Genomic DNA, 13,307 nt, shown 5'->3' with positions numbered 1-13,307 from the left:
GTTCCCCCTTCGCGTGCTGACCTCCGCAGTGGCAACCGCGGTCCCCTCCTCGCCGCAGCCAACGGGACTTCGATCCGATCATATGGGGTGCGCACGATCTCCCTCAACTTCGGGGCGAGCAGCTTCTCGTGGCCATTCGTGATCGCGGATGTGTCCCAGCCACTGCTGGGTGCGGATTTCCTACGGGCACATTCCCTGCTCGTGGACGTTAAGCGGCAGCGTTTAGTGCACTCTGTCACTCTGCAGCCCGTTTTCCTCTGCTTGGGCGACCCGGTCGTGCGTCCTGATGGCCCCCTGTCGTCCGTGGACGCCGCGTTCTCACGAATTCTGGCCGAATTCCCCGATATTCTGGACCCCCGGTTCCACTCCGCCGCCCCGAAGCATGGGGTGGTGCACCTAATTCCCACTACTGGCCCGCCCTTGTACGCCCGGGCGCGGCGTCTTCCACCGGACAAGCTCCGTCTCGCTCGGGAGGAGTTCCGCCTTATGGAGTCACTGGGGATCGTGCGCCGCTCAGACAGCCCGTGGGCGTCCCCGCTCCATATGGTCCCCAAGGCAGACGGTGGTTGGCGTCCTTGCGGGGATTACCGCCGGCTTAACGATGCCACAATCGCCGACAGGTATCCGGTCCCTCACATTCAGGACTTTAATGCACACCTGGCTGGCGCCACGGTATTTTCCAAGGTCGACCTGGTGCGTGGCTATAACCAGATTCCAGTCCACCCCGACGACGTCCCCAAGACGGCAATCGTGACGCCATTTGGCCTTTTCGAATTCCTCCGCATGCCGTTTGGACTCAAGAACGCTGCGCAAGCCTTTCAGCGGCTTATGGACTGTGTGTGCCATGGCCTGGAATTCGTGTTCGTGTACCTTGACGACATTTTGGTGGCGAGCCGCTCGAGACAGGAGCATTTTGCCCATCTCCGCCAGCTATGCCAACGCCTTAGCGATCATGGGCTTGCCATCAACATCACCAAATGCCGTTTCGGGGTGTCATCCATCGATTTCCTGGGCCACCACGTGACCCCGCACGGGGCGCTGCCGCTCCCGAACAAGGTGGACGCGGTGCGCCAGTTTCCACGCCCGACCACCGTGCGGGGCCTCCAGGAGTTCGTTGGGATGGTGGCCTTTTACCACCGATTTGTGCCGTCTGCAGCCCGCTGTTCCACCTCATGGCGGGCAAGCGCAGGGAGGTTGAATGGACCGACGATGCGGTGGCGGCGTTCCAACACGCCAAGGAAGCCTTGGCTGCGGCCACGATGCTCGTGCACCCACGGGCGGATGCACCAACCAGCCTGACAGTCGACGCTTCGGAAGTAGCGGTTGGGGCGGTGCTCGAACAGCACACGGATGGGTGTTGGAAGCCTCTCGCTTTTTTCAGTAGGCACCTCAGCGGCACACAGCGGAACTACAGTGCTTTTGACCGCGAGCTCCTTGCCCTTTACCTTGCGGTCCGCCACTTCCGCTATTTTCTCGAGGGGCGTATCTTCACCACGTACACGGACCACAAGCCCCTCACCTTTGCGTTCGACAAGGTGTCCGACCCGTGGTCAGCTCGCCAGCAGCGGCAGCTGGCTTTCGTCTCGGAATACACTACCTCCATCCGTTTCATCGGGGGTAAAGACAACCGGGTGGCCGACGCCTTGTCTCGACCCACGGTCCACGGCGTCCGGCAAGTGGCCGATGGCATCGACTACTCAGCACTGGCGGCAGCCCAGTTGTCCGATAATGAGATGTCTGCCTACCGTACCGCCGTTTCGGGCCTGAGGTTGGAGGACGTTCCCTGTGGCACTGGGGGCGCAACGATGCATTGCAATGTGTCCACTGGGCAGCCACGCCCAATCGTGCCTGTTGCCTGGCGGCGCCGGGTGTTCGAGGTGCTCCACGGGCTGGCCCACCCTTCCATTCGGGCGACGACAACCCTCGTGGCTTTCCGTTTCGTTTGGCACGGGTTACGCAAGCAGGTTGGACATTGGGCGCGCACCTGCATCCCGTGCCAAACTGCAAAAGTACAGCGGCATGTGTGTGCGCCGCTCCAGGAGTTCCCCGTCCCTCGTCACCGTTTTGACCACATCCACGTGGACATCGTGGGGCCGCTGCCGCCTTCTCGGGGTTTCACCTACCTCCTGACAATGGTGGACCGTTTCACGCGGTGGCCGGAGGCAGTTCCACTGCCGGACACGTGTGCCTCTACTTGTGCCCGTGCCTTGGCGGCACATTGGATTGCCAGGTTTGGGGTTCCGCTCGACATTACGTCTGACAGGGGGCCGCAATTCACCTCCGAGCTGTGGTCATCCATGGCCCAACTGCTGGGGGTTAACCTGCACCGCACCACAGCGTACCATCCGCAGGCGAGCGGCCTGGTGGAGCGTTTCCACCGCCAGCTCAAGACCGCTCTGAAGGCCCGGCTCGTTGGCCCGGACTGGGTTGACGCGTTGCCGTGGGTTTTACTGGGTGTCCGCACCGCCCCCAAGGAGGACTTGGCCACCTCCTCGGCGGAATTGGTGTACGGGGCTCCGCTGACGGTGCCCGGGGAGTTCGTTCCTTCCGCCCAGGGTCAGGCAGAACAGCCCTCGGCCGCCCTGCAATGCCTTCGGGAGATGGTGGGCTCGCTGGCGCCAGTGCCGACGTCTCGCCACGGTTCGGTGCGGTCACATGTCCCTTCCGCCCTGCAGGACTGTCCTTTTGTTTTCCTGCGTCGGGATGCCCACCGGACACCCCTTCAGCGGCCTTATGAGGGACCGTTCAAAGTGCTTGAGCGGGGCTCTGCCACCTTCGTGTTGGACATGGGGGGTCGTCCTGAGACGGTCTCTCTTTCGCGGCTGAAGCCGGCGCACGTGGACGTTAGCCAGCCGGTTCTACTGGCGCGGCCTCGCCCTCGGGGTCATCCCGCGTCCCGGCCCTTACCCCTGGAGTTCCCGCGGGTGCTTTCCCCTGGCGGGGTGGTTCCGGTTCCTGCGCCCGCCGTGGCGCGCACGCGGGCTGGCCGTTTCGTCCGTCCCCCTGTCCGTTTCGTGCCTTCGGTTCTTGGGGGGGGGTCCTGTGGCGGCGCCCGGGGGCTAGGCCACTTCCTTGGTCATTCCACTCGGCACTCAGTGGACGGAAGGGATTAGGTCACTTCCTGGGTCAGTTCCCTTCGGTCAGGTGGTCTGGGACTATAAAAGGTTTTGGGTGTGTCGACTCACGAGTTCTTTAGTGCGGTGTATGTGTTCCTTGCGAAATAAAGTATAGCTACTACTCACCTGGCGTCTGGCCTGATTTCCGCGGCGACCGCACCCACTACAATAGTATGCTCAATATTTTGAAGGAACCATCCGAGTAACTTGTTTTCAAATAAATCCCAAACTGTTTGGAATTTTGGGTCGGCGTTAACCAAACAGGTTCCACTGAGTAGAGATAAGAGACAAGATGCAGGAATCTTGAGCAAAATACACATTTCGGGAGGTATTCAGTGGGACAGGCAGGATCTCTGGAAGGAAATGAACAGAAGACGTTTTGGACCAAGACTCTTCTGACTGAATGCTGTCTGACCCGAGTTCCTCCAGCATTTTGTATTATGAGTTTATATATTCTGAATCCTGAGTTGGTAGAGAAAACCAACAATTGATTTTCATTTTGTAAAAGGTTATACTTGCAAGCTTAGTGAAAGACATGGGAGCAAAAATATTTAAGTGTGATAGATTGGAATATTTTGTGATATCTGCTTGCTGTAAAACTTAATTGGATAAAAGTTGATACTAGGCTTAATTCCACATCGTTCCTGTTTGTTCATAGGATGTTCTAGTTATCGGCTCTCAAGGTGATTTGACCGTTGACGTAATGTCTGAAAATGGACATCATAAACATCAAGGTAAAGAGCAGGAGGAGCAGGGCCACAGGATTGCAGAGCAAATTGCGATCAAGTAAGACTCAAAAGTTATGACATTTTCCAATTTTATTTCATTAAATACATTTGACATTTTGGACAGAATGGGAGAAGTCTGAAAACCATTTAGAAAAATATGCAACAAGAGTGAAACGGAACCATCCCGTCAATGGCATGCCCTCGTTTCCCATTGCACCACAGCATTCATTTTCACATGTCCGTCAACTTCCTTTTCATTGTTTTTGCCATTCGCCAATACTAAGTGGCTACTTACAGTAACCAACTAACCTAACAATATTTGAGATATAGGAGGAAACTGGAGCCCAGGGGAAACCCACATAACAGTGGGGAGAAAACGCAAACACCGCACAGAAAACAACCAATACTCGAGGCAATAGGGAACTGGTTCCCTGGAGCAGTAGGCCTTTGTAATGCGTGGGTTGGGGCATGTACTCAAAATATGATTACATATATCCCCCTATCTGCTTAACTCTTATTCTGATACTTAAGTGAAGATCAGCGCAGCGGTAGAGTTGCTGCTTTACAGCGAATGCAGCGCCGGAGACTCAGGTTCGATCCTGACTACGGGTGCTGCACTGTAAGGAGTTTGTACGTTCTCCCCGTGACCTGCGTGGGTTTACTCCGAGATCTTCGGTTTCCTCCCACACTCCAAAGACGTACAGGTATGTAGGTTAATTGGCTGGGTAAATGTAAAAATTGTCCCTAGTGGGTGTAGGATAGTGTTAATGTACGGGGATCACTGGGCGGCACGGACTTGGAGGGCCGAAAAGGCCTGTTTCCGGCTGTATGTATATGATATGATATGATATGATAATTGTAAAAGCATCGTGCACCATTTATTTCACTTGCATAGTGCCTTTTCATGTTTTGTGCTGTTCAAACCAATTTGACGGCTATGGTTAATTTTGTGCGACAAGATTAAGGTATTAGTGAAGTCACAGAATGTCTATGTAATTAGCAAATTAATTTTGAGGTGGGCATTTTGATAGCAAGCAAAAGGAGCCAGCATAGTTTTTAGAAAATGGGTGTAACTGTGACAAAGAAGCAAGGAGACTCTAAACAATATGAATGTTGTAACTAATTAACTTATGTAAGGTATTTCAAGTCCAACAAGTTTGCTGAAATTTCTCAAGGACGTGACAGGAAAGGTTGACAGAGGGGAATTTGGGATATAGTTTATTTAGGTTTCCAAAAGTCTTGTGACCTGCTGAGTTACTCCAGCATTTTGTGTCTACATTGGAGGAAGTGTGTTAGCATCTATTGAAAACTGCCTGTCACCTGTAACTGTAATTCTTTTTGTGCACAACCCGCAGGCATTGCCACTTTCATTTCACTGCACATCGAGTATGTGTATGTGACAAATAAATTTGACTTGACTTGACTTGGAATACAGAGTTGGAATAAATGGGGCCTTTTCAGGCTGAAAGGATGCAAGTACTCCAGGGATTAACTGTTGCCCTTCAGATGTTTGCTATTTACATTAATGATCCAGAGAGAGGAACAGTTGTTAAGGTTTCCAAGTTTGCCGATGATATAAAGTTAGGTGGAGGGGCATGATGTGATGAGGACATTAATTCTGCAATGAGATAAAGATTGAAGGGTGAAAACCTGCCAAATGGAGTTTAAATCTTCTCCTATGAACTGTGTCTCTGGTTGCACATCAGACTTTGGGTTTTGCCCTATTATAGTTACCTAGTTTTACTGTTGTTAAATTATTGTATTATTGATTATTGTATATATTTTTGGTGTCTTACTGTATTAATAAACCTGTAAAACTGCAGCATGTAAGAATTTCATTGTTCTGTTGCCAGTGCATATGACAATTAAGCCTCTTGACTCTTAAATTATTCTGGGGAAGGCTGAGGTCATGCACTTTGGTAAGAGGAAGCAAAAAGGTAAATTATTTAAATAGGGACTGCAAATGAGTGAAGTTCAAAGGAATCCATTTGTTCTAATGCATGAATCACAAAAGATTGACAGACAATCAGGTCAAATAAGTTGTTAAGGCAAGCAGCATGTTGGGTTTCATTGCAAAGTGGTTGGACGTTAAGAAGTTAACGTTTTGTTATAGTTGTACAGGGTGTTGGTGAGGCTACACCTGGAATACTGCTTTGATCCCTTTACCTAAACTAAAAGATTTCCAAGCCATCCCAAGGTAACACATAGGTTACACATAGACTCTGTTTTTACAGTTGTCCATAAGTTAATGTTATCCATAGGTTGGAAAATACACAAAGATCACTCCATGCTAATCATCTCTCCACAGTACTGTTGTTATGTATGCACATCAAATATTATGGGAGCTCATTCAAATATATAGAGAAACCCAAAAGTTGGGTATTCGTAACATTGGGAAAAAAATTGCTAGGCTAATTCCTGGAATCAAAGGTTGTGCCAAGAAAGGCTATTTTGGGCCTGTGTTCCTTGGTATTTAAAATAAGGGATAAGCTTATTCAAACAACTAATGAGCTTTAAACCAGAGAACACAGTTTCAAAGTAAGAGGATAGTGATTTAAAAATAAGGTGCATAGAAATTTCTATGTTGCAAATTTCTAAAGTTCTCTTCCTGAGGACCATTACGGCCAGATCATTAAATATATTAAGGTGGAGATAAATATTTTAAAATATTGATGAACTAAGGATAATGAGGAACAGGCATGAGGATGAGGAGTTGAATACAGGCAGGAATTAGGGGCCTTCTCTGGCTCCTTGGTCTCCTTTTTTTCTTGTGTGTTTTCTGTTACTGTTTTTAGAGACGAGGATGAAAAATGCACGTTCAGCATCCTAAATCAATACAACACTGTTTTAATGAGCGTTTTAATTTGTTTTCCCTTTTATGATAGGGAGGAACAGAAGATGATGCCTATGACATCAAACTTTAACCAGCCCATCACAGCCTCGGTCGGCTTCATTACCTCCCCCGCTGTGACTTCTTCCTTCAGCATCAATAACTTGGCCCTGAAAACATCTGCAGTCAAGCTATCAGAAGATATGAATGTGACAACTAATGGCGAGGCTCTAGTCAATGGGAGCTGAAGCAGTCTGCGTTTGCACCAACACCTAAAAGCAATTAATTTTGCTTTCTATATAATATAATATATAACACATTTCTTGTGTACATATTATATTATGTATTTTTTTAAAGAACAATGTGAGGGCATCAAATTCCTGTGGACTTTTTTGATACTATAAAAGCCCTCTTGCATTAACCATTTTGACAGTACAATTAACTTTAGTCAGACACTAGTTTAAATTCCAGTGAACCTTGGGATTTGGACATTATTCTACTAAATGCTTTAAAGCAGCCTTTTATGAGTCTGTTGTGAGCCAGTGCATTAATCTAGCCATTCTTATTCACAATGGCTAATGTGGAACGTAAACAACTCAGTTATTGACCAGCAGGGCATTGCAGCAACATACCTGGTGAAAATTAACCATAATTTTACCTCCTATTTCATTTATATACTTTTGTGTACAATTCACACAGAATTGTAAGAAGGTAATGGCTTGGAAAACTGTATTTTTTAGCTGTTTTTGTAAGATTTATTCATGGCATTGTTGCACTTTTATAAGAGCCTGTTTTGTTAAACGGTGGAAGGAGGATGCTTTTCACCTTTTTTTAAATGCATAATTAGAGTTTCAAAATATAGTTTCCAATAAATTCCGTGGGCTACAATGTGAACAAAAAATTCACCCGGGAAATGTCTCTAGCTTAGTGTTTAGGTAATTTCTATACAGGAAATGTTAAAAATTGGGGTGGTAAAGCTGAAGCCATGTGTTATAGTCACATTGAATAGTCAAGTTGTGCCTTAGGATGAAGCTGAATATCTGCCGAGGATCACCTACACACTGGTTAAAGCAGTAATTAAATGGCTTAGAGCTGGATATACTCCGATCAGAATGCATCTGTGGAGAGAAGTAGAATTACCATTTTCAGTCACTGAGCTTTCTCCTTGCTCTCTTCACTATTACCGACCGATTTGAGTATTTCCAGCATATATAGTTTGTATTTAAAATTTATAGCACCTGCATTATTTTGCCTTGTGCTTCGTGACCAAATGCTCTCATCTCCTTCTTTGTACTAATGATTCACACTAAGCATCTAAAGTATAAAAAGAAATTAGTAATTTTACACTTAAAGACATTTCTGCATGCTCATAGAATGCAAATATATCCATCGGTGCTAAGATTAGTAGTAATGGAAAGTTAATTTAATATCGCTGTACTTTGTAGGTTGTAAGGAGCACACTGACCAGCTGCAGATACTGAAGAGCAAGTAGTGGAACCGCCACTTCTGCCTTCTACCCAAAGCACACCAAAGACAAAATTGCAAATTGTCCCTACTCATTAGTTCCTGCCTCAATCCTTTGTGTTGTAGAGATTTTGATTCCTGAATTCCTCAACAATTAGTATCCAGATACTAATTCCCTGTGATAAGCCATGCATTTAGAGTTGCTTGATTGCCAATGTTAAATTATGACAGAAGACATCTCTACAATTGGTTTTCATAAGTACGACAGTGATTTTAATAAAGTAGATCATAGTTGCATTTGTAGTATTTTTAATTGTTTTACAGAACAATTCTGATTTTTCTTGATGCTATATGTGGTGTGCACTGAACAAGGTGAAGACTTTATTTTGGAACTCCTGCATTGTGTGGTGTTTGCACTGAATGATAAGCCAGTGTACTTACTGGTCTCTTTCCTGCCCTAACTCGCCTAAGAACTTCTGATGGCTTGCACTGTGTACTTTCTTCATAATGGTTGAATATGTTGCTATAAGTCTAAAAGTACTGTAATAAATTTGAGCAATCCAAAGTCCTGCCTCACACAATCCAGTTAAAGCAAACGTCCTCCATTTGATCAAAAGTAAATACCAAAAAATGGTAATAGTTTTATTTGAATATGATGCTATCTGCAATAATCATGATGTTTTGTTTAAACTTGGGCATAATTTATCTCCGCCACTTTGCATGTTCACTGGATTCTGGGAGACTGATGGATTTATTATATAATCCCTGGGCACTGACAGTGGAAATATTTTAATATTGTTTACAAAAATCTGCAGCTGTGAGATTTAAGAAGTTAAGGGCATTATGTTTGTTTTAACTTCATAGCTTTTTTTAAAAACATGCTCTTCTGAGTAATTGCGTAACTGAAGAAAAACAGAAAAGTTCTCTGGCTCTCCTCTATTCATTAAATGATCTAATTGATAATTAAATTTATATTCCAGTTCTTTGAGAAGTTAAATTGGCTTTGTTTACATAACTAAGACCAGCAGTTTTTTTTTTTTGGAGGGAGTAACCAGAGCATTTGTTCAGAAAAGATGATAAAAGATTAATTCTTTTTTTAAACAATTCTGTTGATTTTTCTAGTCTGTGTTCATCTTGTTAACTTTGTTTAATTTGCAATGCTTTGATCCAAAACACATAAAGTGTGTGTTAGCAATTCCTATACTTTAAAAAAAATTAGCTGTTTAATGTAAGTTCTTTTCTGCAAGTTTGCTGTTGGCTATTGGCTTAATTTAACAGTACCCTCCAGTCTCTATCTCTGTTGACCTACTGTTTTTGCTTTTACATTTTGAGATTTTGTTGTTGATGACTTCTGTGAAGTTGATTGTTCTGAAAATCGTACTGGGATATTTTAAACCAAGCATGATTTTCACCAGGTAGCTGCAAAGAAGGTGTTCTGCTGGGCAACAACTTCTGCAAGATCATGTTTTTGGTCATCTGAGTTGTTAAAATGTTGCATAAACCACAACAAAGTGTCGGGGTTTTTAAAGAAAAGTTTTGTGCACTTCCCTGAGGGTTGACTTTTTTTCTGGAGGTTAATTGCACAGATTGATGAGACAGATTGCTGCTTGATGTTTATGATTCCATTAGGCAGCACCATGAAATCTCTTCCTATTTATAATAGGATTTATATAGGTTTTTGTAATGAAGGAGCGATATTGTCCATTTAGATTTTTTGCGGGCCTCCATACTCGGTATTCTATACTGAAGCTTAGATTTTGGGATCTATGCACCTATTTGTGTCTGAAATATCAATCTTTGATTATATTGTTTTAGTCCATGTCTGGACATGCAGAAATTTTAAGATCTGGATGCTGGCATGATAGCTGATAATAAGCAACTGCAAACCATTTTGCAAACTCTCCTCCAATGCAGTCATTAAATTTTCAACCAAAGCTGCTCATAATGATGTAAATTCAGATAAACCAAAACATGCACCATGCATTTAGCAGCTGGTGTAAGTCGTGAACATAAATAGCATAGGAACAATATTCAATGTAAATTTTCTGTAAGAAAAACAATGTTTCCCAATGATATGTGTTGTATTTTCATCTAAAATTTCCAGTTTTAGTTTAGCTGTCCAGTTACATTATCAATAAACAGAATTGAAAGTCTTCATAACTCAAATATTCAGTAACCACCAGAGTTGCACACATTACTGATTATTGCTTATGGATGTGTTAATTATAAATAACAATTGCATTGTTGCTGTAACAGGTAAATGCCTAATTGAGCAATCTATTTATTTTTCGCAAATAATAAAATTTTAACTGTGTGAGGCTTTCTCGCAGGAAGGACTAAACTCAGACATAAGTAATGGAAAATATGGACCAAGCTCCAAATCACTGATAGACCTTTAAATATAGAAGCAGGGGTGGTTTAAATGTGCTTTGTTATCCCTGCCGGAGTTATTTTGGTCCACGTCTTCATCGAGAAATGAACCAGCCTTGGAATTAAAAAGTCAATTATTGTTGCAGTACTTATTCCCTGCCACCTAGGGGCATCAGTGAATTGGAAATGGTTGCTTTATTCCTCGAATGGTAAAAAACAGTTCCTGCTAGATACATTTTCACCAACATGACAACCTGATTCCTCGACAACCTAATTTTATGAGAGTTCTCCCACCAATATTTCCATTCTCCCCTCCCTCACCCCCTTTACCACAACCACCACCACTTGTTGGAATCCAGAGACTAAACACATGGATCACTTCTTAAATTGTGTTAATTCTGAGGTGTTTCCACATGTTACTAGTTTTGCTACTACCTGAAGATGACCAAGATGTAACAGGAGCCCAGGATTATCTGACTAGCATTTGAAAAAAAAAATCACAGCCCTCGGGGAAATAATAACCCTCTGTGCTACAAAACCACAAGTATCATCTACAGAACATTGAGGGTGAATAAATATCACATAAATGAATTAGTACTTTAACTTTTGAGTTTAAAATTGCATACTTTTACAAAAAAAAACAAAGCTTGGTTGTGTTCTGCTGGAGGGGTTTGGGGAAACTGGTTGTTTTATTTTAAACAAATAATGTGCGTTAACTATGAGAACGAATTATAATTTGAGGATCAACCAGCGTTAATTTTTATTTCGAAGGTGGAATCCACTCCTGTGCAGTTACTGCTGCATGGGTCCAAGAATTACTTAAAGAATTTAGTCACCTGCACATATCCCATTAACCTATTCAGTGAAGGCCTCGGTTAATCAAAGGCATGGAAATGCATGCAGTTCCTTAGCTGGGCAAAAAAAGTACATTATACTGTAGTTGTGATACAACACACATGGTTCTTCTTTGTACTACACGTGCCCACTGTACAGCCACTTGAAGCATTGTGGTTAGCTTGCAGCATTTGCTGTCTGCATTTATGCCGTTTTGCATATTCTTTTCCCTGGAAGTTATGAGATGAAAAAAGTTTTCTTGCTGCAAAACTAAGTTTTTTAAGGAAAATTGCTTAGCTGGAAAAGTTGGGAAAAGAGGCCTGTTTTGTCAATTGTACAACCAATTGTGGAGCTGAAGTGTGAATATTTTACGTCTGTATTAGACATTTTCTTTGCAAATCTATTGTTTGATTGAATTGTAAATGAAATTAAAGATGGTACACATCCGTCATGTATAAAGGAGGCACCATCAATAAGATGGATTTAATGGTCATTTTTACTACACCTACTTGGCTTATATTTATAATCTATCATTTTTAAGAAAAGTGCTCTGTTAATTAAATAGGGAATAAATTCTATTCCATTTGTTAATTTCAATTTGACTTCCAAATTGTTGGTAATCCATTACCCTATCTTTTTGTTTTAGGAATAGAATGGAATATGAATGCTAGGCCATTTGGGTCTGCAATGGATTAGTTTTGTGATACTGAATAGCAAAGGTTGCATTCTGTGTACAAAACCTTGTTCGCTGTAGCACTGAACTGCAGAGCTAATAGCTTGGGCTGTACACTAGAATAGAGTATCATGAATTTCAGTTTTTGAAAGATGATTGATGGGACAGTTTGCAGTACTTGAATGTATTTGCATGCATAACAATAAAATTATTTGTCAATTAAAGTTTTTACCTGTCATTGCCTTTCTTACACAAAGCTTAGGGTAAAAGTACTTTCAATTCTTGTCATATGGGATGGGGTTGAGTGGGAAATGTGCAAAATTGGAAACTTTATATTGTACAATAATGTTACAAGTCTAATTTACTTAAGGAAAGTTTCAATTATTAGTAATTGTAAAAACATGGACAGTACGGCATAGGAACAGGCCCTTTGGTCCCTAATATCCATGCCAAGCATGATGGCAAATTAAAGTAATCTCTGCCTCCACGTGATCCATATTCCTTCACTTCCTGCATATCCATGTGCCTATTTAAAAGCCTCTTAAACCCCACTTTCGTGTCTGCCTATAAGGCTCACAAATCTGTGATTATTGTATTTTGAAACAAACGGAATATTCTCTTATCCAGTAGTAGTAGCCTGATTATTTACTGAAGTAATTACATGAGCCTGTGTAAAAGTGATATATAACAAAGTGAGTAACAGCAATAAATTTAAATGGTTCATGAGTCACAAAGTTCAAGTTTGTGATTTTTGTGTTTGCCAAACTAATTTATGTGTCACGTTACTGGGAAAAGGTGCTGTAAAACCTGTAAAGTGGACTTCTCAGTACCTTTTTATTTCCCCCTCCTGAATAGTCAGTGCAGTAAACCCTCGTTTTTAACGGATCTCTTTATAACGGATTTCGGTTATAGCAGACCAAATCTGTTTTGTTTAGTTCAGAGATGCAGGGCAGAAACAAACCCTTCGGACCTCCGAGTCCGCACCGACCAGCAATCCTCGCACATTCACACTATCCTACACGAGGGACATTTTTTACATTTATACCAAGCCAATTAACTTACAAACCCATACGCCTTTGGAGCGTGGGAGGAAACAGAAAACCCACGCACGTCAGGGGGAATGTACAAAGTCTGTGTAGACAAACACTCGTAACCAGGATCGAACCCGGGTCTCTGACACTGTAAGGGTTGTAAAGCAGCAACTCTATCCCTGCGCCACCGTGCCGCCCATTGTGGACCGAGTTCGTTGTTTCACGGAATGATCACTGGGTGGATGGAACTAATGTTTTTGA

At 43.4% G+C, this 13,307-nt stretch overlaps 1 protein-coding gene across 8 annotated transcripts in view; it reads left to right on the top strand.

Moving 5' to 3' along the window:
* The window catches only part of rc3h2 (ring finger and CCCH-type domains 2), a 97,557-nt gene extending 85,318 nt beyond the window's left edge, over window positions 1-12,239 (top strand). For 6 of the 8 annotated variants that reach the window (XM_078426362.1, XM_078426361.1, XM_078426365.1 and 3 more), the window contains 2 exons: window positions 3,775-3,902; window positions 6,730-12,239. In XM_078426362.1, coding sequence (XP_078282488.1) covers window positions 3,775-3,902; window positions 6,730-6,922 — 321 coding nt within the window. In that variant the 3' untranslated portion in view covers window positions 6,923-12,239. Of the gene's footprint in view, window positions 1-3,774; window positions 3,903-6,729 lie in introns of those variants that run through there. The other 2 variants (XM_078426364.1, XR_013549207.1) reach the window with 2 other exon arrangements.
* Window positions 12,240-13,307: the final 1,068 nt, after the last annotated feature.

Source organism: Rhinoraja longicauda, chromosome 31 (genome assembly GCF_053455715.1).
Source record: "Rhinoraja longicauda isolate Sanriku21f chromosome 31, sRhiLon1.1, whole genome shotgun sequence".
Classification (NCBI taxonomy): domain Eukaryota; kingdom Metazoa; phylum Chordata; class Chondrichthyes; order Rajiformes; family Arhynchobatidae; genus Rhinoraja; species Rhinoraja longicauda.
Note: the sequence above shows the minus strand (reverse complement) of the source record. Positions and strands in the feature narration are given on the sequence as shown.